At 38.0% G+C, this 25,006-nt stretch overlaps 1 protein-coding gene across 2 annotated transcripts in view; it reads left to right on the forward strand.

The window, feature by feature from the left end:
• CFAP20DC (CFAP20 domain containing) overlaps positions 1 to 25,006 on the forward strand; it is a 247,873-nt gene that overhangs the window by 198,453 nt on the left and 24,414 nt on the right. For both annotated transcript variants that reach the window (XM_080673477.1, XM_080673476.1), the window contains one exon: positions 1,250 to 1,311. In XM_080673477.1, coding sequence (XP_080529603.1) covers positions 1,250 to 1,311 — 62 coding nt within the window. The remainder of the gene's footprint in view (positions 1 to 1,249; positions 1,312 to 25,006) is intronic.

Raw genomic sequence — 25,006 nt, forward strand, 5'->3', positions numbered from 1 at the left:
TGGTCTCCCAGCTGTTGTTTCTTATCACTGAAATGGTGTTGCATTGATACTGGTTCAATTACCAAAGTATCTGAGTACATTTACATTCATGGTACATCACGGAGAAGCAGGCTAAGTGAGTGTGATCATCATACAGGGTGTTCGATTTAAATTAAAGGAACACTTCCAAGACATTATTTATAGAGGAAGACAGTTTACTCTAAAGAATTCCCATCACGCATGTCATTAATATTTTAGGATCTATTAAAATAAGCAATATGTGCTCTCCATGTTCAGGCACCCTGGCCACACTTTTTCTTGTTTGGTGTCAGCACTGTGGGGTCACATTATGGGGGAGAAAACATTAACGCCAGCCCCATTGGGTAAGGAACTAACTGAAGCCCTTTGAATGCAATTAAAAAAATGTATACCAAATTCCAACTCATCATGAAATGAGAACATTAAAAATGATTTTTATATTATAATTACATGGTGGTTAGTCACATAGGAAAATACTTGGAGCTAATGTTGAAAAACAGAATTTGTGTCAGATCTAATAGAATTTTCTCTTTTTATAGAACAAATGAAAACACCAAGTTCCAATGGAGGCAAGTTAAGGCTTACATGGGATATGGTGGTTTAGCTGTGTTTTGAAATAGTAACTTAAAGGTTTCTTGTGGAGGGAAAACTTGAGAGTTCACATTTTTGTTGGGTATTGACATCACATTTTTTCAGCTCTCTGATTAATGCCTGAGGTTTTATTACACACTTAGGGGAAATGACAACCTTAACCCAAGATCCACATGTGTAATTCCATTAATGAAAATGAATGTTCTCCTTGCAAACTTACTAACAATGAGATAGAAATATATATAATCTACATCCCCCAGGCTCTGGGTTATTGCCTGTACTTGCAATGCAGCATTAATACAACAAGATATCTTGTTTGGTTTTGCTGTATCTGGAAATGTCAACCAGTGTTAATAGCACAAAATTCTGAAAGGAGGAGGATCCACCATGAACTTGGATTGCACCATGGATGCTATCTAGCCCACTGACTGGCCATTAAAATGACCTGTTTCTTCATATGCATCACCTTGTTATTAGCTTGATCTCCCAAAGAGCCTTCAACTCTTCTTTAAAATAAGCCAGCCCCTTCTTGCAGATTGTTTCTGGGAGGAAAATTACAGTAATGAGAGTGTCCGTGAAAGTATATGTCAAGAGTATGATACTGATTAGTTTTTACTCACAAATGGTTTGTCTCTTACAGCCTGTCAACCAGGGTCGCCACTATCAGAAAGAAATGAATCCACCTTCTCCTTCTAACCCCCGGTAAGAATCATTACTAATCTAAATTCCTTGTTTAAAGATTAGTTACATTATGCATTTTTCTTGATTTCATGAAATTGTTTTTCAAAACAGCCAAAGAACTTTCCAAAGTTCTTTTTTTTTTTTTTTTAAGTCTTTGTTCAGTCTACTTTTGTTATCTAGACTATGGTGTATTGGCTAACAACCTACCTAGGTTTAAAAGCACTCTGGCCTTTTACTAGCTATGGGACACTGAGCAAGTCATTGAACTCAAATTCAGGCATCATAATCTCATAGTGTTTTGGGTAGGATCAAATGAATTAATATGTGAAAAGTTATTAGCACAGTTCCTGGCAAACTCTTTTAAGTATTAATTTAGTAATTGTTACTCTACTTGCTTAGATACTTCAATTTAATAGGTATTTGATATTTAGTACATTTTAAGCATAAATCTTAGGTTTTTTGGTACCTTTAAATTTATCAAAATAGCTTATACAAGTATAAATAGTTATTCTCTTTTTTATTTCAAATTTTCATAATCTCAAAATTATTTCATTATTTTAAAAATGTCATTGGCATATGAGTTATTTGTGAATATAAAGAAATCTCATTATTTCAGGCTCATTAGGGACAAAGAAATCTGAATTTCAGTTTTGAAATATATGTAGTATCATATGGCTTTCTAATAAATAGCTACTAGTAAATAAGGTAGTTTATCTGTACAAACCAGCATTACTTTATTACTATTTATTGTATACTAGGAATTTATTAAAAATCAGTCTATCTCAAGCTGCACACACAAGGTCTTAGTTATTATAATGCATCTCATTATCCTAATGTACCTCATTATCAAGCTCTTTCACCTGTACTGTGGTTTGTCCCATTGAATGAGCCAAACACCAGCTACAGCATCGTAGCTCTGGCTCCAGAGTGTGATCTCTATTACAGAGTGCCTGAACTAGACTCATCGGTTACATGTATCAGAAACAACTTAGCTAATATTAAGAGAGAGAGACAGACAGATAGCAGGGATTTGTTAAATAAGAAGAGGGATTTATTAAATAAGAATATAGGCTATATCCTGGGACCAAGGGCAACCAGGCCTTCGGAGGGCCTGAAACTTGCTCCCAGGGTCTGCTTCATTCTTCTCTCTGTGCACCAGCTTTCTCTGCTTCCAGTCACATGGCTGGCTGACGACTCTGGAGTTTACATATTACACATACATGCTGAGGCTGGCAAGCTATGCCTGAATCCAGTTCCTACTTCAGGAAGGAGAATGTGATTGACATAGCTTGGGTCAAGTAACCACTTCTGGTCTAATCAGCAATGAACAGCAAATTGAAGCTATGTAAAAGCCAGGAGACCACCTGCACAGTTCACAGCACTTTTAATGGGGCCCAGAATATCCATGACATGGGTAGAGTAAATGTTCTTTATTGGTGACCTCTTCTAAATACTCCTGGTCTATACACTTGATCTGTCATTATCATAAATAAATATAATAGTAGTTTCAAAAGTGAGATTGTAGTTTTAGTATATATAAAAGGTGTTTTAACATCGTTAGAATCGGTTATCTCTTGATATGTGAATATGTTCCTTGTAATCATGTAGCTCATCTAGATTTGACTAACAAACTCTTTTTCTATATATGAGTAAACTTTGAAGTTTTGGTCCAATTTATAACAAAGTCAGAATTTGTAGTCTGAACAAATGATAGTGATAATAAGACATGTTAAAAGTGGAAACTTGCCCTAACTGGTTTGGCTCAGTGGATAGAGCATCAGCCTGCGGACTAAAGGGTCCCAGGTTTGATTCCAGTCAAGCGCATGTACCTTGGTTGCGGGCACATCCCCAGTAGGGGGTGTGCAGGAGGCAGCTGATTGATGTTCCTCTCTCATCGATGTTTCTAACTCTCTATCCCTCTCCCTTCCTCTCTGTAAAAATCAATAAAATATATATTTTTTTTAAAGTGGGAACTTTTGTTTCAATAAAAGGGGAAATAGACCCTAATTCTCATCCTCATTCTGCTACTAACATAGTAAATGATCTTAGACAAGCCTCTCAATCTATGCAGAGCTCACCTAATAATATGATCACCCTCATGTGTCGTAGAAAGGATTTGAGTTACATGCTCTCGAGAGTCTTTCCCAGCTTGAGATTCTGGGACTTTGATGAGACTCATAGATTTTACATAGGAAAACCAGGCCCACTATTGAAGAGAACCCTATATAGAAAATATTCTTCATAATATTGGATGAATTAATTAATGTTTAGATGTGGTAGTATGTAACTTTAAATATCTCATTTAAAATTCATTTCTCAAAGATAGAATATAAGAAAATTCACTAATTAAACAGATAGTATGTTTATTTAACCAATTAAATGTCCATTCATCTAGGAAAAATTAATTTAGATTTTTACATAATAAAATTAAAAACCAAATTCTAAAGGAAAAAATAAAATGTCATTAATCCCATTTGCCAGCAGGTTATCCACCAGTTTTCTGGAATGTTATTATATAGCTGTTCAGGAAACCTGAAGATTACATGGCTTGGCTCTTGGCTCATAAATTCAGTAGCTTGGAGAACTGGCAGAAAGGCATTATTGGGCCATAAATAAGAAAGATGATAAAATTATGAGGATAGCATAGATCATCATATAAAATGGGATAAATTGAATCATGTAATACACATAATTTAACAAAATTAAAAGTTATGATTCTTAAGATTTGTATTTATTATATTTCTTACAAATAGTATCCCATGTTTTAGACTCTAAAATGCAAAATGTTAAAGTTAAAAGATACTGATAATAAATAAGAAAAAAACTATTTTAAAATGAAAAGAGAAGTCTGTAAGTCTACCCTCTTGGATAAACAAGTACCTAACCTGAATCTGGAGTGAAAGGTGAGCCTACAGAGGCTTTGAATAAGGATGAAAAGCAAGGGGTGCCTGAGTTCCTGAATTCCATGTGGCTGTGATCACAGCAATGCAAAGGTGACGGTGCTGAGGCGTGTGCACAGGCAGGTGTATGGAGAGGAGAGCAGGTGGTGCCCTTCCGGAGGTGAAATGCCACACCAGCTTCAGTGAAATAACTGCACTACCAGAGACCTAAGAGTTTTATATAACTCTCTCCCACATACATACATACTGAGTCAACTCTCAGTTAGTTTCATTAATGTAACAGAACAATCAATACGCCCAAAGTCTTTCCTTTACATTTCATTCTGAAAAGGTTTTTATTTCTGCACTGTAATTACCTTTGTAGTTTTTTGTGTTTATTATTAAAGTTAAAGGTAGTATGCAATCCACAAAGCAGGTCAATTTGGGTTTTAAAGCATTGACTAGGATAAAAATAGCTAAAACACTGCATATATTCATATATTGTTTTCCCCTGAGTAAAAGAATTCACCTACACTTATTGGGCAATGTTTGACACTGGATAGAGTGAGACATAAAGGTAATCGTTTCCTGAATGTTTTCAATCTAGGAATTGAAATACTCATGGTTCACCTCACCATAATCTCTTGCTTGTCTAGATTTTCAACAAAGCCCCTTGCATTGTTAGGCATGGGTGTCATATTTCCCACTGTATTTTCCTAACAGACTGACTGACATTTAGGCAGCACCTCAAATGCTGGGGCCCTTGCCTCCAGTGTCCACCTGCATTGCCTCTTGGGGCGCTGACAGCCTCAATGACAAAGTGCAGAAGTGGCTAACAATCTAATACAATTTAGAGGAGTGTTGGGTAGGAGGAAACAATTTCACAGTTCACTCATGTTGAGAAGTGTTTTCTAGCATGTAAACTTGCTGCCAAATGGAAGAAAATGGATGCTGTTTGCAGCCTTAAGTCTTTTGTTTTCAAATGCCTTCTCTTGGTTTGCGGGGTTTAGAGCTGTCCCTTACGCACGTCTATGTATGTGTTTATGTAGATTCTTCAGAATGGCTCAAGATATTTTTGCTCAGAAATGGGTTTTATAAAATAAGCTGTGATTACTTTCTAGTAGTCTGTTTATATGGATGGAGTCAATAACCAATCTTTCAAATGATGATTATACTTGCTATTTTTACAACTCATTGGAAAATTAGAGGGGAAGGGGGAAGGTAGTCTAAGGCTTCATAAAGCTCTAAATGTTTATGGAAATAAACAATATAGAAGATAATTCTGGAATGCCCAGTAATGAAGGGCATGGTTTTCTCAAGTGTTTGCTTTATGATTTATCATCTTCTGTATTTTAAAATATCAGTGCAGATTGTGTTAGGGCTTGAATCCTTCACGGCTTTGCCACATGTTTTGTGATATAAACATACTTACAACTATAATTATCTGATAAAGTCCTGCAGACTTTGACAAATGATTAATAGCCGCTGACCTCAGTTCCCACTGGCTCAGCCGGCCCGACCGAGGCAAGCTGGCCTGTCATGGTAACCTACCAGCCTGCTCTGGGCTGATCACAATGATTTCATCTTTCTTTTCTCGCCAGTTGTCAGGATGCAGCCTGATGGGCTTCTCTTCTACAGCTTATGTCTCTGTCCCGCCAGTACAAATGAGAAAAAGGTATAAATAAATGAAATGAAATACAGAAATTGCATGTCCTGCTTTTCTTCAAATGGTTACATTTGGATCATATTAAAAAAAATTTAAGAAATATTTCTCCTTCAGACGAAAGCACAAGGAATAATTTCCTGATTAATTGTGATAGATAGATAGATAGATAGATAGATAGATAGATAGATAGATAAATAGATATACAGATAGATTTTTAGATAATCTGAGCCTGTGGAGCTGGTGCCTCTTAAACTCAAGTGTTTCTATGCCCCTCCTGCTCCCAGAGGTCTGCAGTCCATTGGTCCAACCTTTTCAACAAGCTTTATAAATACCAGGTACAAAGAGACTCAGCTGGGCCCCTTTCTTCCTCAGTTTATAGCCAATGCCAGGCTCAGATGGCTTCTCTAACCCTGCCCCAGAGAAAACGCAAGCTAAAGGCACCCCTGGCATCAAACCAAATCCCTCAAGAATCACCCTTTTTCTCACCTCTAACCACTCTGAACCTAGGACCATGCCCTGCACTACTTAAGGGGTACCATTCCCATTGGGTTCCCCAGGACCCAGCAGTTCCCTGGGACCCAATGGTTCACTGACAGAGTTGAGCAGCCGGTGGTGCCCTGCCCCATCCCTTCATCTCTGCCTCTGCTCTTGGCACTTGGCCTGCCTGATTCTGTCATGATTCTGGGCATTTATTCCACCAGAGCCAGTTAGCTCAGATCGCATACCTATCCCAATCACCCTGACCAAACCCCAACGAGCCATCACCCTGGAGGACTAGGTGCCACCCCTGCCAACCTGACCAGTATTCTTTTTCTTTGCTCTCTCCACTTGTTCATCCTGGCCCTCCCTGCCTGGGCATCAGCTCTCAGTGTCTCTGGTGAGATGTCTGCCTGCTTTCTGACCAGGTCTCTCGGTCCTCACTCTGAGTCCCCTTCAGTTGCGCTCCATGAGAGACTTAAGCCATTAGGACTGAGGAAATACTCATCAATATTTTAGTTATTATCACGTTTTCCAGAATTACAAACTCATGAAACTCATTCCCAGGAGAAATCCAGAACAACGGAGTGCATCCTCCCCCACCTCCCCAAGGTTTCTATGTCTGAAATGATGACTCCTGAAGAGTCCTAGCATTTCTGCCTAGTGCTCTGCTCCTGTAGTTACCGGCCTCCCCAGTCCCTGCTATCCATCCAGATGATGAACTCAGATTACCTCTGGCGTGGGGTCTGGTGAAAGAGTAATTACCAAAGCTATTATTTACCATTCTAACATTTTACAGTTTCAGCTTTTAATTAAACAATTCAGCTTCCCCTTCTAGAGTAACGACCACCTTTAAAAAGTTGAAGTACTAAGTTCAGTTTATAACATTCACCTCCATTCTACCTGAGGGGGATGTGATGGGGGACTGCAGGCATGCCATGAACCTGAGGAGAGGAGGACCATCATGAGGGTTACGTGGCCGCAGCCAGTCGCATCCGTGGACTCGCCACCTCATCCTTCATTTAGTAAATGCAGAATAGCTTCCCTGTTTAAACAAGGAACCTCTACAACACAAAATGATTCAAAGTGTTTCGGTTCATACCTTCAGCAACATTCAGTATTTTTTAAGCACCTACTATGTGCAGAGCATCGTGGAGAGATGGCTTTAGTGTGTCTTCAGGGAGCTCTCAGCCTCCCATTGCAGACCGGTCCTCCCTGTGGAGGACCAGTCCTCCCCAGTCATCAAGGCAGTGAGTGTGTGAATGTCTCAGGAAAGGTGCTGGGGGCCCCGTGCAGCCTTTCCAAACCTCTGCCCCTCACACACTCTGCTTTTGTTAGCAGTTAGTTTTACTTCTTCCTCGTACATAATTCTTTTGTTTCTCTTATTAATGAAAAACTGTACTTTTGAAATTGATTAAGGTTAAAACATAATTTTTCACTCAAGCAATATATTATGTTTACAGCTCCGTATTTCGCTGTTCATTGCCGCATAAAAACCCACTCAGTATAATAAATACCGTACAAGTCAAACATCCAGCCTGTTTCAAATGACTTGAAGGAGAAAAGGCAAACAACCTCTAGCTGATTTGATTGAATTAACACTAACATTATTGTTCTATTGACTCTTTCTTGTCCATTGATTCTTAAAAGCCTTCCGCTCCCTTGCTGTTGATTAAGACGAATCAGATCCAGTTTGGTGCTTGGGATAAGAAATAGCTGTTGGGTGTTGTGTGTGTGCATGGGAAATATATATGTGTGTGTGCTGAAACAAGACTGGTTAGAAGGCAGCTTCTCATTTTGCTGTAAACAACGCCTTTGCTTTTGACCTTTGAGCTTAACAATTGTGACCTTGGTTTTATGACGTGTGAACTCCTGGATCAGTAACAAGTGAAGCCAAATGGTGATTTGTAGATGATGTGCTTTATCTCTTACTTAAAATGAAACAATGCTATCTAGAATTATACATACGCTCATATTTTTCAGTTCTTCATTCTCTTTATTTGCGTAGTTTATAGACTAACAATCAACAAGATCAAGTGAGGGGAGAGTAAAATACCTTATGTTGAATTGATAGCAAGCAATTTTTAAACAGCAAAATCATTTGTATTATCAAAATAGCAAAGAATAAGAAGGCTGAGATCTGGCCTGACCTGAGGGAGCCAGCATCATGATAAAAACCAAAGTCTCAGCTTAAATAAAACCACAGTGTAACTTCTCTTAAGCAGCGGTTTATGCTAATGCAGCCCTGTCTTTTGAGTAGGTAAAGTCATCCCTAAACTACTGAATGATGTCTTTTTCCTTCTTTCTTCCTCTTTTTAAACTGATATCTTTTTCTTTCCACCTAGTGGTTAGAGGTGGCGGGTGACAATCTATTTACTGCCCAGTAGCATTAGAAGAAAATTCTGTTATGGTCAGTGTTTTGACTTGGTAAAGGGTACAATTACTTTATATTTTACCATTTTCCCTCTTCCAACCTCTTTAACAGCACTTTTACTGAAACCCGAAATTGCCTTCATGTCAGAAATACTATTAATTCACATTAAGAGTCCAGAGAACTTTTAGTTTCTCCTGCTGGGATACTGGAAGAAATGGGAAACATGCAGGAACAGCCACCCATGTGACATTCTCTAAATTTACTTGCGATTTTCTAAATTTCAGTGCTAGCAAAAAAGAAAGATGCAGCAGGGCGTACAGTAAATGAAGATATTATGTATTAGAGAAGGAATGAATCTGTCATTTTGACGAATTGTGAGGCGAAGAGCAGATTAACAGATTACTCATAGTCAGAAGGCAGCTTGGTGTGAAAAATGTGCAGGAAATGATAAGTGTGGGTTTGTGCTGATTTAATGATATTTTTAAACTACAATAACATTCTGGTAGTATAATATAATAAAGCACTTTGCTTGCATTTTTAAATCATCAACATATTTTCAGTTTGACCTTAAAAACATTTTGGACCATTCTCTATTAAAATATGTAGCTTTAAAATTAGAAAAAAGTACCATCTAAGATATCACAGAAATGATCTTATAGGAAATATCACTGGCTTTTAAAATCAGTTTTTTCCTAAAATAGCATATGTAATACAAACTTTAACTGTGTAAAAATGGTAATACCACATTTACTTTTTCTTTGGGCATTTAAATCACTTACAAGAAGAGATCATTATTTTCTAACAAACATTTCCAGGGAAGCGCTTCATAGATAGTATTGATTTGTCTTCATATTTTCATTGTAGGTTTTTAGTTTTGTAGTTGAGATCATGGAGTACTTAATGAATAACAGATATATTTTCCCACAGATAGTGGATAAACATAGTTCAAATTTTAATTGAGTACTCTGACTCATAGCAAGAAATAAGGATGAATTATTTGTTTTATTTTGTTATTACCAACATTATTAGAAAGCAAAAGTTTTAAGAGGTTTACATTTTTATATAAATAAGATTGGGGTTTGAATAATATAGTTTTAGTTTATTTCACAATGATGGAGTGGCATTGCCAAGAATTTTTAGAATAAAATTTCTATAATGTATGTAAATGGTTTTTTCTATATGTTAATATTCAAAACCTGATATATGGCTTGAGCTGTTTCACATTATCATCTCTTTAGCTCACCAATGATGGCTTTACTTAATGTGGTACAATTAAATTTGTAAGTACATTTTCTGTCTAAACACTTGTATGTAACCCAAGTGCTGATAAGTACACTAATATGGCATGCCCAGGGCTTGAATCACAGACATGATTATGGTTCAAATTCTGTTTTACATATACAGTGAGGATTTTTACCAGAATTCAGCACATTTTGTACATTTTTCTTCTCCTAATGTATTAACACTCTCAACTTGGGGTAAGTAAACAAGCTAATGTAAAGAAGTAGTCATATTCTTTTCATAGAAATTCTGAAATGTGTATAGTAAATGTGTTTTCTGGCTTCTTGCATATTTATTGTCTGCAGTAGTTATTAACATGATTTGCCAAATACCCTAAACTCTCAATTCCAAGCACATTGTTGGACTGCTTTTCTAAGTCCACCTGGTTTGGGTGGAGCCAACTAGTCCAACTAGTTCTAATCAATGAACTGTGAGCAAAGTCGCCTACATTGTTATTTGGCTGGAGCATTGAATTGCAGGTGTAAAACACTCTACCAGAGTTCTCTTTTCCTCTGCCACCAACCATGAACATTCAAGGTGGTGGTGGTTTCATAAGCCTGGTCTCTAAATGACTATGATAAACAGAGTTCCCTGCTTGTCTGTTATATGCATTTATCATGAGCAAGAAATAAACTTTTGTTGTTTTTAAGACACTGAAACTTGGGGGCTGTTTGTTACCCAGCATCAGCTAGCCTTATTCTGACTTACATAGTTAGTAGCTATGAGATTGACTATATTTTGTCACTGTAAATAAGGCATTTTATATACTTTAATATACAAGGTTTAGAAATTGGTTAAAATTGTTAAGCTTAGAATGCCATTCATTGGCATGTAGTAGAATAAGTGGGTGTAAGAAGTAACATAGTGCACTGATTAAAAGCACAGTCTCTGGAATCAAAATGCCACATTCAGATCCTTGTGAAATTAGTTCTCTACGCCTCAATTAAGTTATCTAAAAAATAGGGGTTGTATTCAGTTATCTACTTTACAGTGCTGTTATAAGGATTACATGAGGAAATGAATGTAAAGAGTTTTCACAGGGCCTGACGTATATATTTTTATTAAATGGGAGAAAGTGATGGTATTGTGGTAGGATATTAATAGGAATATGAGAAATAAAGTTCCTCCCAAAAAAGATCATACTTTGAGCGAATCAGAAAATCTTAGAGAGTTTAAAGAGATCATAGAAATTATTTAACCTAGCATCTGTTCAAAAGTCTCCTGTACACACCTTGGCCAGGGAGGTAGGCTGAGTGTGGCACGAGACAGGCAGTCCATTACTGAGCATTCCTTACTTATACTGAGTCTACATAGGTTTCCTTATACCTCCTCCCTTTGTTCCTAGCTGTCTTTCCAGAACAGTAATTTGAATCATCACTCCTTCAAACAATGCCCCTTGAAAGTTTTGAATATAGCTTTTTGGTTGTTCCATTTTCTCCTTCAGTCTCATTTCTCCAGCATTAAGTCCACTTTGCCATTCCAGATTCTGGCATAGTCCTACTTGCCTTCCTTTGGACACTTTTGAGTTTATCACATTGATGTTATCTAAATTGAACAAGATGATCTCACATTTCAGACTGCAATTAGACCACTGACCAGGACACTGTGTCTGTTAGTGTAGCTTGAATCACATTTGTTTTTTTAGTACCCATATCCTACTAATGGCTTGTCTTCGGCTTTTGGTCACCTGAAACTATCACCGTCTTTCTCCAGGACCATTGCTATAGCCTCCTGTGGTCTCCTGCATCCACATGTGTCTTTTCACCACATCCAGTTCCCCACAGAGCAGCTAGAGTAACCTTTTCTAAACACAGAGCTGGCTGTGATACTCCCATATCAAGACCATTCAATGGCTTCCCATTGCTTATAGAATAAGGACAAAATCGTTCAATGGCCTGCAAGACTTGAGTGGTTTGGCGCATGCCCACTGAATCAGCCTTATTTTGTGCCATTTTTCCTCTCCAGATTTGTGCTTTAGCTACACTTTCAAAAGTGCCTCCCTCAGAGCCTTGTCAAAATGGCTTCCCTCAGGGCTTTGCCCATTTTTCCCTCTTCCTAGAATGTTTTTCCTTTTCCTTATCTTCCACTTTGCCTGGTTAATACCTATTCGCTTTATTATATTTCCTCTCAAGCATCACTCCCTGTAGGGAACCCTCAAGTTCCTGACCATGTGTTTTCATAGCATTATTTAACGCTACAGCACTCACACATTTGTGTGTGATTATCTGATTAATGTTGGTCTCAACCTCCACACTGCAAGCTCGAAGAGGACAGAAAATCTGTTTTTGCTCGTCATTGGATTTCGTGCCAGGATCTGACACAAAGTTGGACTTGGTAAATACTGGTGGAATAAATATTGGTGTCTGAACCAATTCTCTTGACTATCAAGATCATTCTGAATCTCAGTTCTGTCATCCAACCTGTTCTCTCTCTCAGCCCAGTGTCTTCCATAAATTTGAAAAGTACAGTCACTGTCTCTGCTGGACATTTATTATAACCTTAATAGACCATAGCTGAATAGAAAGTCCTTTGGGCCTCCATTAAAGGTTTTCCACCATGTTAATATTGATCAACAGCCAAATTGAAGTGATGTGATTGTAGGGGAGAAAAGAAAAACTTTTTTTCTCTATCCTCCTAGGTTCTGCAGCTGAAAGTTTAACTGACAAAAGACACATTAACAAAAGAAACGCATACAGTTGTTATTTATGTGTGCAGTGCTCATATATATGGGAGAAAATCAGTGATGAGTAACTCAACGGAGTGGTTAGAACTTGGAGCTTTTATAGCATTTTAACACATAACAATAAATTTATAGAGAAGTGACAACAAAGGGAATTGGGTTTAGGCTTTTAGGGGTGGCAGACTGTGGGAGGATACATATATGGGGGAAACTAATGGAAGATAAGGGTTGTTTCAGTAAAGCTTTTTTTATTAGATTCCTCTTGGTGCTGTCTCTGGGCTAATTAGAATCTTTGGTGATTGAGTTCTGCCCTGTACCATAAAGGGCACCTTCCTCATGGGAAATTTCATGTCTTGCTTTTAGGTAGAAAGGGGGAGATCAGAGAACCCTCCCTGTGTCTACTGTTTCTGAAGTATCTTCAGTCAAAAATAATAGGTCAAAACAGCATAATTTGGGGATGGCATGTTTGGTACTCTTAATGATGTTTCTAAATTATTTTAATTTACAAGCAGTCCAATTCTAACACACTCTTGATGCATGATAATTCAATCATTGCATATGATTTCTGGAATGATATGACTCACACTCACGTGCAGCTATGCCCCATCCTTTGTCCAATGCAGACATTGCTGGTGGATCACAATCTTCTTGCCCTTTGAGCATCACTGTAAACTTAAAATCCTTCTAAATAAGGTACTCCAGGCAATGCTACCAATTGGAATTAGCACGTGATTTATAATTTCTTTGAGCTAGAATTTCCATTTATTTAGTAGCTAGGTTAGTGAAAGGACTCTATTCCTGACCTATATGACATTGCCTGAACCTGGGAATTATCACCTTGCTAATATCGTCTACTCTAAAAGTCACCCCCTCTTCTGTAAAACCTTCCTTGACTAAAGTGAGATTGGGACTGCTCCTTCTCCATAGCCCTGACTCAGTTCCCCACATAAACCATAATTAAAATCCTACAGCATTAAATGATAGGCATAATATATTTTGTATTTTTAAATTAATTAATGTAAGTTCTGCCTCTGGCAATGGCATACTTAGTTGTTTCACTCTGAACTTCCCTCTGAGGGCAATCAGAAAAGCCAGAGAAAATATGAGATTGCGGGTTCAATCCCCAGTCAGGGCACATACAAGAATCAACCAATGAATGCATAAATAAGTGAAAGAACAAATCAAAGTTTCTCTCTCACATACTCACTCTTACTAAATATATATATATTCCTTCCTCTCTATATCTAAAATCAATAAATAAATAAAAATATTGTATAAATGAGATACTTTACAGTTCTTGGTATTAAGTCCTTGAAATGCACTGTGTTTATATTCATAGCTTGACTCAGACTAATTCCATTTCATGTGCTCAGTAGCTACTGATGGTTGGTGACTACCATGTTGAATAACACAATTCTAGAAGGAAACTTTAAAGAACAGCTTTATGGCCTTGGGGTAGGAAAAGATTTCCTAAACAAGTCTCAAATTCATAAAGGAAAATATTGATAAATTGGACTGTATTAAAATTAGAAATTTACTAAAGAACACTATTTAAGAAGGTAAAAAAGCATGCCCCAGAATGGAAGATGAAGCACACTGTGATTCCACTATGCCCCGTTACAGTGGCTGATCCATAAAATATCAATAAGTTTGTTGAGAATATGGAGAAACTAGAACTCTCACACATTGCTGATGAGAGTGTAAATTAACACAACTACTTTGCAAAGCTGTTCTGGTAGCATCTACATAAGCTGAACATACCATATCCTTTTACCCAACAGTTACACTCCTAGATATAAGACCATTGGAATGTATGTATGTTCACCCAAAAGCATATATAAATTGTGGGGACTCACTCAGACCCCAAGAATTGATATAAATATGATTTTACAGTGAAAATGTTTGAGCTATAAAAGATGCAGAAAGAAATATTATGTGCACTTTCATTATCTGACTGAAGCAAGGCCTCTTGAAAATACAGACTGCCCATTCCCATTAGCATCAAAAAAATCAATAGAACCTTCCATACTTTCCCTCTGAAGACCTAAACCCACCCCCTTTGTTAAGTTGGCATATAAACCTCTTATTTCTGGCTATTTAGTGAATTACTTGTTACTGAGCAACTCCCAGGTACACATGTAAATAAATTGTCTTTTGTCCTACTAATCTGGCTATTGTCAGTTAATTTTTAGGCCTCCAACCACCGGACCCAAGTGGGAAAGGAAAAAGTTTTGCTTTCCAGTATAAACACAGCCATGACAGCCCCAAATTGGAAATAACCTGGCCTCCTTCAATAGTAGAAAGCAAAAGTAAATTGTGATATATTTATACAATATACACTCAAAAACATGGGGGAATTTTACAAATGTAGTATTTGTGGAAAGAATGTAAACAACTAAGGAATACATATTATATCATTCCACTCATACAAAGTTCAGAAGCAGGCCAACTGATTGGTAGTGTTAGAAGTCACCATCTACTGTTGTACACCTGAAACTTATATGATGTTGTTAACCCGGAGTGTGATATTGGTAGGAGGAGTTAGTGAGGTTCTGTTCTTGGCCCAGGTGATGGTTATGGTCACTTTGAGATCTTTAATTGAGCTGATACATTTATTAGTGTGCTTTTCTATGTATGCTACACTTGAATAAAAGAATCCATCAATAGTGTAATTCTTAGTCTATTATAGTCAGTTTGCTCTTTCTGGTATTTTATGTCTCTATCTTTCTGCCTTGTTTACAATTTAGCATGTCAGCTTTCTATAGAACAAGGTCCATATTTAGTTTGAATAGCAGCTGCAGTAACGCCATAAATAATTATGATGATGATGGTGGTTTGGCAAGGGAAAGAATTATTGCCCTCCCTGGCAGGCCCAATTTACTCACTAGAATGGTCCACGCAACAAAAGAATTCTGATTACTTCCTCCCAATGTTTTAAAAATAGCATTTTACCATCATATCTGTTCAGAAGTCAGTTTATCACCCACATCAGTGTTCTATCACAATATTTTTCATTAACTGAAATGTTACAATTAACACACCCTGCAACTGATAGGATATAAATCTAGACAGCTAAAGATCCTGTCAACTTTCTCCAGTTCTTTATTTTCTTGTGCAGCCAGCCAACACTGGGGGAAAATTAAATTGTCATTCACCTCACAGAGCAGTCTTTTTAGCATATCGTTGTTTCATTTGACTACTGAACATAATAAAGGAATAACCAAACTTTGAAAGGAAAATGGAAATCAGTACATAAGTGTGGCATCTGGTAATCTGACTTAATGATGAAAATGATGCCCACAGTTATTCTTTACAAAAGACAGAGAGCTGAATTAAAGCATTAAGTTAGCCCACCTACTCTTTCTGCACCATTAAATCCCATCATTCTGCAGAACAGTTGAAGAGGTTTTATTTTGTATTCTAATTTTAAGGCAATTATTCTCTAGTTAAAGTTAGAAAAGGCTGCAAAGTTTTCTGCTCTTGATTGGCTAATAACTTAGTTACAAAGCACTTAACACATAGCTGTCCTATAACTCTGTAAAGGGTATTGTAAAGGTTGCTTAAGAGTGAATCTTGTTCTATAATTTCAAATAATAATAACTACTAACATTATTACTTTTACTGCATCTGTTACTTATTGGTTCCATCTCTGTAGCAAGCATTGATAGGGAGAGTTTCCATATGCAATTTTATTTCATTTAATTCCTGCTGAAACCCAGTGTGGTAAATTCTGTTACCTCCATATTCCAGGTGAAGAAACAGAAGCACAGAGTTAAACCCAAAGGTTGCAAGCTCATATCAAAAACTGTGCAACTTAAATTATATGCTATGTTGTTACCCCAGATATTTGTAGGGGTAGTTGTTTCTCCTGCATCTTCAGTAATGCTGTATTTATTTGGAATGTAAATCCACATCCTATGTGCATCCTTCCACTGGATAAAGGAATAATATTTAAGTTTCCCATAAAAATGTAGAGATTCTAAAGGACCTCTTGGAAAAATATCACAGCTTCATATGGCATTTCTCAGCCTTTTCTTTCTGTTGGGAGAATATACTCAATAGATGCCATTTATATGTGCACTCTGTGGTGGACATGAGTCAGAACCTTTCTTATGTACCCAGCAAAAGTCCAGGAATAGATTCTGGCCTAGCTTTGGGTCTAATGCCTGCCCCCATATTGGGAGTGAAGAAAGGCTTAGCATCCAAAACAATGTGAAGTGACTTACCCATAGAAGAGAAGAGTTAGTTTCTCAGAAGAGGGAAAGGAATTGGCCAGCCAAAATCATAGCTACCATAATATATTACCAGTGGGTAAGCTTTAACTCTTCAATGGTTCATTCCATAAGTATTTATTGAATGACTACAATATGCCATGTTCACTCTTTCCCCTTCATTTTAAGAATACATGGGAATGGTATTACAACTTTATAGTTGTAAATGTGCTTTTTAAGAGCCAGAAACAAACTGTTACTAAACCAGTATTACATTAGACATCTTGACATTTAAATTAACTTCAGGCAAATAAAATAAGCCAAATTGAACTTTTCAATTTATTCATCAGAAACTATATAGGGGCATTTCACATTCACATCTTAAAAATGTAATAAGAAAATGTCATCTCTTTGTGTCTGGCATGTCTATTCCTCATGAATTCCGTAATCAACTTGGATGACAATAAGCTGAGAGAAATCTCACATCACTTTTTTGTCTTCATTGAAACATCCTGAAGTTGCTATTCGTTTCTTCTACTTAGATTAAACTTATTCTTCTGCTTGGAAATATCAAGGGAAGAATTGGAATGTTCATGCCGTGGTCCTCATAAAAGAGTTTTCACTTTGTCCTGACCTGACTTTGAACATTTAGGGAAAGTGTTCAATTTGCAGCTTTAGCTAATGGCACTACAATGTCAAACTTCTCTGTTTAACATTCAGCTTTGTTAATCAAGAAAACCAGATTCGCTCTGTGCATGTTGATTAAATTGATTACAGCTGTAGGGCCTTGATAGCAGTTTTTTCAAGTGTCTCTAATTAATCAGACAATGCTTGATTAGTTTTTTCTGTTTTGAGGAGATAAACTGACTTCCTTGAGAATTCTCACCCCGAAATGAGTCCCCTCCAGTAAAAGGTAAAGGATAAGTGAGTCACTGCTTAGTTTTCCATGACGCTCAGACCCTTTATCTCCCAGCGACTAAAAAAAGAAATCCTTTGAACAGCAGATCACAACATAATATTAAACTTCTTTTCACATGCTCTCATGAATGCATCTCCTAGAATGAAAAAAGTCAGTATGTTTGCTTCCTTGGGGCTTTTAGCCTCTCCTCCTCCCTACTGTAGAGCATCTTCCAGCTTTCCCATTATAATGCTTCTTTGTCAGGTTATGTCATTGACTTGTCAGACCTGACATTGCAGAGGTCAGCCCAGGAACCATTTTGCTTTAATAATTAGGCTCATGAATGATGTGTAAAAAACAAATAATAAGCCACCATCTGTTTTTTAAGTCATATCTATCGCATTAGATAAAGTGGCTGTTTATGCAAATAAACTTGACAATTTCAGGAACATTACCAACATTTATTTATAAAGACCCAAAACGTCCTGCTTTTATCATTGAAGTTCATATTTCCAATGGGGAAGGCTGCCAGGATCAGCTCAGATGGTGGCGTTGGCATGAGGAAGGCTCCCCTTTTTCCTCTATCCTCCATTGGTTGAGGGACCAGTGGGACTGCTGTTTCCAGTAAGTGCTGTCACCTGAAACACTTTTTAAAAGATGTTTTGAAGCTGTGTTTCAGAGGAGTCCTCTTATAGATGCCATCAAATTGCAAGCTCCTGAAGAGAGAGAATCCGCCTTTAAAAAGAAAGTAGTAAAAAAAAAATTTTTTTTTTCAAAAATTCGACTGGAGTAGAAAAATAGAAAGTGAAAAATAGGTCTTACTCTTCCCACCCCACCCCCCACTCCACATTTTTACTCCCAGGTATGATGACGGTTAAGTTTCGTGGGCATCCTTCAGAAACTTTCTGTGAATATACAAGAAAGTGTTTTATTGATATTTTTTTTCAACTCAGTAGGATGAGTCTCTATACTGTTATACAACTTGCTTTTTAGATTTTTACAGAATAAATTTTGGACATCTTTCTGAATTTGCACATATAATTGAACACATTCTTCATTAATTGCTGAATATTACTGTAATTTACTCAGCCAGTTATCTGCTGATGGACATTTAGGTGGTTTCCAGCTTTTCATTATTGTAAACAGTGCTCTGATAAACATCCTCATGGGCATCCTGTGACCTTGGCAAATATGTGTTTATAGTAAATGTCTAGCAGTGAAATTACTTGGTAATTTTGTTGGATATTACCTAATTGTTCACCAATTTACATTCCTACCAGCTCACACTGGCTTCATGAAACTTTAGAACTTTTGCCGAGCTGCTGTATGTCAGTGTAGCTCATTATTTTGATTTGCATTTATATAAATATATATATGGTCAAACATCTTTCCATGAAGAGAATGGGGAGGCATTTACATGTCTTTTTTTTCTCATGTGCCTGTTCATATCTTTGCTCACTTATTTGGGACCATGTCTTGTATTTATTCAGTATTCTTATATATCCAACACAGTGTTGGGCACTTGTACCATCAATAACTGTTTAAATTTGACTGAGATAGCATATGGGCCACACAGAAAGACTCTAAAATAGTCCTTATTACAGTGTAAGGTTCTAAAGGCAAACTGCCATCGCTAAAGACCTTCACTGTCACAGCATGGTAAAAACAAGATGTCTCCTCCGGTGATTTCTGTACATCACAACCTTATTTTGATACAATGGGAAATGAAGTTTGTCAAAGGGAAAGTTCTGTGTTCCTTATCTGTATTTTCATATACATATGTATTAAATTTCCAAAATAACATTATTCCTTGCCTAGATTATACAACAAACTCCTAAGTGATGGTTCTAGCCCTTCTCCCCAACAATCTATTCCCCACACAGCTGCCTCTGTGATCTTTCTAACATGCAAATCAAAGATTCTTCTAGCTCAAAATCCATGAATAGATACCCAGGGCCTTCAGAATAAAGTAGGAACTCCTTTGTTTGCCATCAAAGACCCCTGCCTTCTTTAGCAATTGACCATAGTCGCATCATCCAACACATTTTACTCACAGTGCCCATCAATTCACAATGGATACCCCCAAACCTCCACCCCTTTCTACTGTGGTACATGCTCTTCCTTCTAGGATATCCTCCCATTTTATTCTGTTTTGCTGCCTCATCCTCACCTTTCAGGAACAACCTTTTCAACTTTTCCTAGAAAGCCTTCTGTGAACCCTTCTCCTAACTGTGAGGGTTCGCTGGGCTTACCTCTATCTACCATACTTACTTCACTGTCTTCTAAGTGCTGGTCTAATAGTCTGCCTCCAGAAGACTAAATTCCTCAGAGCAGAGCCACATGTTACTCCTCAATATTCAGCATAAAGTCTGTGATGCAGCATGGGCTCAAGAAACATCTATTCAACATAAAATTGTAGAGCAGCAATGCTGATATCACCATTGAGAAGGCACAGAAGTGATTAGCCTTTTTCCAGATTGTCTCAAGTAGATAGGATATTACTATTCACATGTTGTAGTTAAATTTGATGGCTGATACCTGGATTTGTGCCTCCAGAGTTGAATTATCTACCATGTCTAATGAGTCGGTGTCTGAAAATGGTCCCAGGATGCTGTCATTAATATTTTCTTAACCTGAGGGAAAATACTCCCAAGCAGGAAAGATATTCAGTTCTGCAGAGAACATATAAAATATATTTAATAGAGTAAGGGAAGTTAATCATTTCTGTGATTTCTTGGAGCATTGAGACTTGGGGAGACCTGGGTCCTCTCTTTTAAGGATTTTCTGACAAAGACGTGGGCAGGAGAGGTGATTTTGTAGAGGCCGGAAGAAGAAAGAGCATGATTTCCTTTTTGTATGAGTATTTGTTGCGTGTCTTCAAATACACCGGGATTGATGAGAGCTGAAAATATAGCACTTGTTTATGCAATAGATTTCCCAACATTTGTGTGGAAGAGATGTGATCCTATTCCAGATGTCACCAGAATGCAAACATCCTCTGGGAGCATTTTTAGGAGGAGAAAAGAAATGCCTGGGAAGAATAATTCTTATATAGTTCTCCACTAGATGCCTTTTGGGCTCCTACTATCCCTCCCACTGCACTCAGAGTATGTTCTCATACCCTCCTCTCTGCCAGGTCTTTCTCAGAGAACTCATCCACTTCCCAATCTTTTCACTCTTACCTCTAGCTAGGTCCTTCTTTTCTAGCCGTGGCTTCATATAGGAATTCATTCATCATTCAACAAGCATTTATTTAGCATCTAATATGTGTCAAGCCCAAGGTGAAGAAGACAGGCATGATTGTCTGCCTTATGGAACTTATAGTCTGGTCAGAGCTCCTCTTTCTTGTTCATAGTTAGATAGCTGCATTCTCACCATAACCTCACATGGCAGAAGGGGCAAGGGAGCTCTTTAGGGACTCTTTTATAAGGGCACTAATCCATATATGAGGGCTTCACCCTTATGACCTTAGCACCTCCTAAGGGTCCCACCTCCCAACACTATCACAGTGGGGAGTAGGTTTCAACATATGAATTTGGGGGGGATACTAACATTAAATCTATAGTACTAGGCCATTATGATAAAAGGAGCGAAGGTCCCTTCATAGCTCAGCTGTGAAAGCAGAGGAATTGTAGTGTTAAATCTAAACTGTGGCTGTAAAACAAATTTTAAAAAATAAAAATAAAGAAAGAATAAAAAAAGTTAGCATCAAGAAAAGAATCTTAAAAAAAAAATCTTGAGCAAAATGTTAACATTGTTAAATCTGAGTAGTGTAAATTTCAGAGTTTGACATATGTTTGAAATTTTTCATAATTAAACAGTTAAATTGTTTTTACTCATGGATATATATGTATGTATGTACATATGTCTTCAAATCTATTGTGCAATAGTAATAAAGTATTAACATGGAGATTTTTTTAAAACAGGACTAAAGATGTGGCTGTGTCTGCCTCTGTAGCTAGGGGTGGTATGGTAGAAACAGTGAAGGAAAGGCACAAAAATATTCTGTAGCGATAGTAAGGACCAGACTCTGCAAAGCTTTACACCAATGCAGTGATTTTGGAATTTTGCCCTAAAAGCTCACTCTGGATTGGATTAGAGGAAGGCACATTTGCTGCAGGATAAACAAGGGAGAGATTCTGGAAGTACAGGCTAGGATGGTGGCAATGGGTATGGAGCTATGTCAGCATATTCAAAAACTAAGGCTGGGACCCAGTAATAGATCCCTAAATGTTTCCAGCATACCTTTCTTTAGAGAAACTACTAAGACCTCATATTCCTTATGTACTAAACTAAATTCCTATATCACCCCAAACTGGATTCCTGTCCCCAATTTCCCATTTCATTCAGAGGTACCAACATTGTTTCATTCCCAGAATCTAGACTTTAAGCTTCCTCATTCTTTCTCTAGACTAGCTTCCTCAAGGTGATAGGTAATATGGTAACCAGTGGCATCTGAGTTTCACTTCTGTTGGCTTCCATCTTTATTGGGGACTGTCTGATTTTCAGATCCAGTTTCAGAAGTTTTAGGGAATCACAGTGATTGGCCTGGGTTAGGTCATATGACCACATCTGGACCAATCAATTGACACTGTGGGCTCATGTAGGAACATGGTAACTCCCAGAAAGACATGTGGTTTGAGGAAGCTGTTCCAAGAACAAAGAGAGAAAGGAGTTGTGGAGAGGCAGTCCCTTAGTTCTCTCCTACTCTGTCTTGAAGAGAGATTAGAATTGTTTCTTGAGAGTGCCAAGGATTACATAAAAGTAGGACCAACAGGTGGAGATGAAAAGAAAACAGATTTTGCCTCAACATGAGGAAAAAACCTTTTAACAGTCAGAGCTGTTTGAAGATGAAATGTGGTCTTTGGAAGTAGTAAGTACACAGTTACTGATGGTAATCAAGTATAGATTAGATAACCATGTGGTGAGAATGTGAAGAAAGCAGCCCCCAACACTTAGATGGAGATCATTCTTCCAACACTGAGAGACACCCTGTGGAAAACAAACTACAATTAAACAACAATATCTTAATACCTATTCTAGTCCTTCTTCAGAGTTATGCAAAAGAGTTCCCAGCTGATAGCTTGTGTTTCTAACTTATGGTTTGCGCTTCCTACTTCAAATGGAAGATGAATCCTATAAAGAAAACTACTAAGAGCTCTTTTTGGTATGTTTAAGTTTTTTAAAAAAGAAACAAATTGTCTTAGTTTTTTAATACTAGTAAATATATTTTTGAACAAGCATTCTGTTTTCTGAGACAGAAACTTAAATTTTTCTGTCTTGCTATAAGGAAACAAGGTGTGTATCCCAGGTTCTCCCCAAAGTGTATATGTACCACACACATGAGAGGAAACAATCCCATGCTCCTGGCAGGTGAAGAAAGAGCAAGGTGGAGGGCAAATACAGAGTAGGTCACAGCAGCTGTGTGGTTACTGTTATGGAAACTTTGAACACTGAGTGGCACTCAGTATTCTGGACTGACAGAGAGGCATTTGGTAAATATGAGGGAGTGTCTCCTTTGTGTCAGACACTCTGCTAGGTGCAGGTTAGAGTCAAATGGGGAAGACTGCATTCATCAGATGATCAAACAAGTGAGGATTAACTGTGAGCTGAGATAAGAGCTCTAATGAGAAGATCACAGTTGCTCTATTAAAAGGACTAATAAAGGAACTTGGCTAGAATGGCAAGGGAGCATCAGGGAAGACTTCCCAAGAGAGTGATGCTTGAACCAAAATCTGAAGGTTGGGTGTGATTTCACCAGGCCACGGGAGGGGAGGAAAGGGTAGGAGACCATGATCTACACAGGGGAGCACAGCCTGGACAAACAGCTCCATGATGGTAGGAAGTAGGACATATCCCGGGAATTGGGAGAAGGCCAATGTTACTAGAGCCTAGTGAGTCAGAGGGAGAATAATGCAAGATGTGGTTGGAAAAATACATAGAGGTTATTCTATGCAAAGCCTCAAAGGCCAGATTCTGGTCTTTCTCCCAAGTGCAATAGCTTCCAAATGACATTGGAGGGTTTTAAACAAAGGATTGACTTGAATTAGATTATAATTTTGGCTACAGTATGGAGAACAGAAGTGAAGCCAGAATGAATGACTAGAAGGGGATCAATTAAGAGCTTTTTCTACAGATAACATGAGGCAAGATAGTTGCTTGGACTTTGGAAGTGGAAGTAGAGATGGTGAGAAAGGTGGATTCAAAAGGCGCTGAGAGGATCATTGACAGGAAGTTTCCTAGCAGCCAAGAAGTTTCCTCTTCAGCTCCTTCCTCTGAGGCAGAGGTCACTCAACTGCAGCCAGGGGCCAAATCCTACCCTTTGCAGGATATGTTTTGTAAGTAAGATTGTACTGTAACACTGCCATGCTCATTTACTTACTTATTTTTTATGTTGCTTTCACACTACAACAGCAGAGTTGAATAGCTGCAACAGAGACCTTATGGCTTGGAAAACCTAACATATGTATTTACTGTCTGGCTCTTTACGGAAGTACTTTGCCAAGCAGGGATTTTACTCTGCTAGAAACACTGCCTCCATGCTATTAAAAGGTGCAGAAGTCCTTAATTCAGGTGTCCAGAAGACAATGAATGGGCTTCAGATAATCTCTGACCTCCTGAGTTGGAAATAAAATTTGGGTTTATGTACATGTTTCTGGGAAAAGGTTTTACCAGCTTTTTAAAAGTATCTGTGAATTCTCCCTTGTCCATTTCCTGGCCACAGATGTTTAAAACCCAAATTTCTTTCAGGGAATAAGAAATGTGCACTGATCCCAAACGATAAATAAATATCATTAAAGAGAAACCAAGATGGCAGCATAGGTAAACACCTAAACTGCTGCCTCGTGCAACAATTTCAAAACTACAACTAAAAGACAAAATGGACATCATCCGGAACCACAGGAAGGCTGGCTGAGTGGAAATTCTACAACTAGAAGGAAAGAGAAAAGCACACTGAGACTCAGAGGAGCTGCGGAGGCAGAGGTACTGAGACACGCACATGCAGAGGACTGGCAACTGAGTGTGTGGCTGGCTTTCTCAAGTGGGAAGGAGACAAAAGCTCCCGACTGCGCTGAACTCCAGTACTGGGCAAGACTCTGGGGACCCAGAATCATACAGGGTGAAACTGGACTGTCAGGAAAGAGAAAAGCATACTGAGACTCAGAGGAACTGCGGAAGGCAGAGGTACCGAGGCCCGCACACCAAGAAGGCTGGCAACTGAGTACGCGGCTGGCTTTCTCAGCCGGGAG

The sequence above is a fragment of the Plecotus auritus genome (assembly GCF_963455305.1).
Source record: "Plecotus auritus genome assembly, chromosome: 6".
Taxonomy (NCBI): Eukaryota; Metazoa; Chordata; class Mammalia; order Chiroptera; family Vespertilionidae; genus Plecotus; species Plecotus auritus.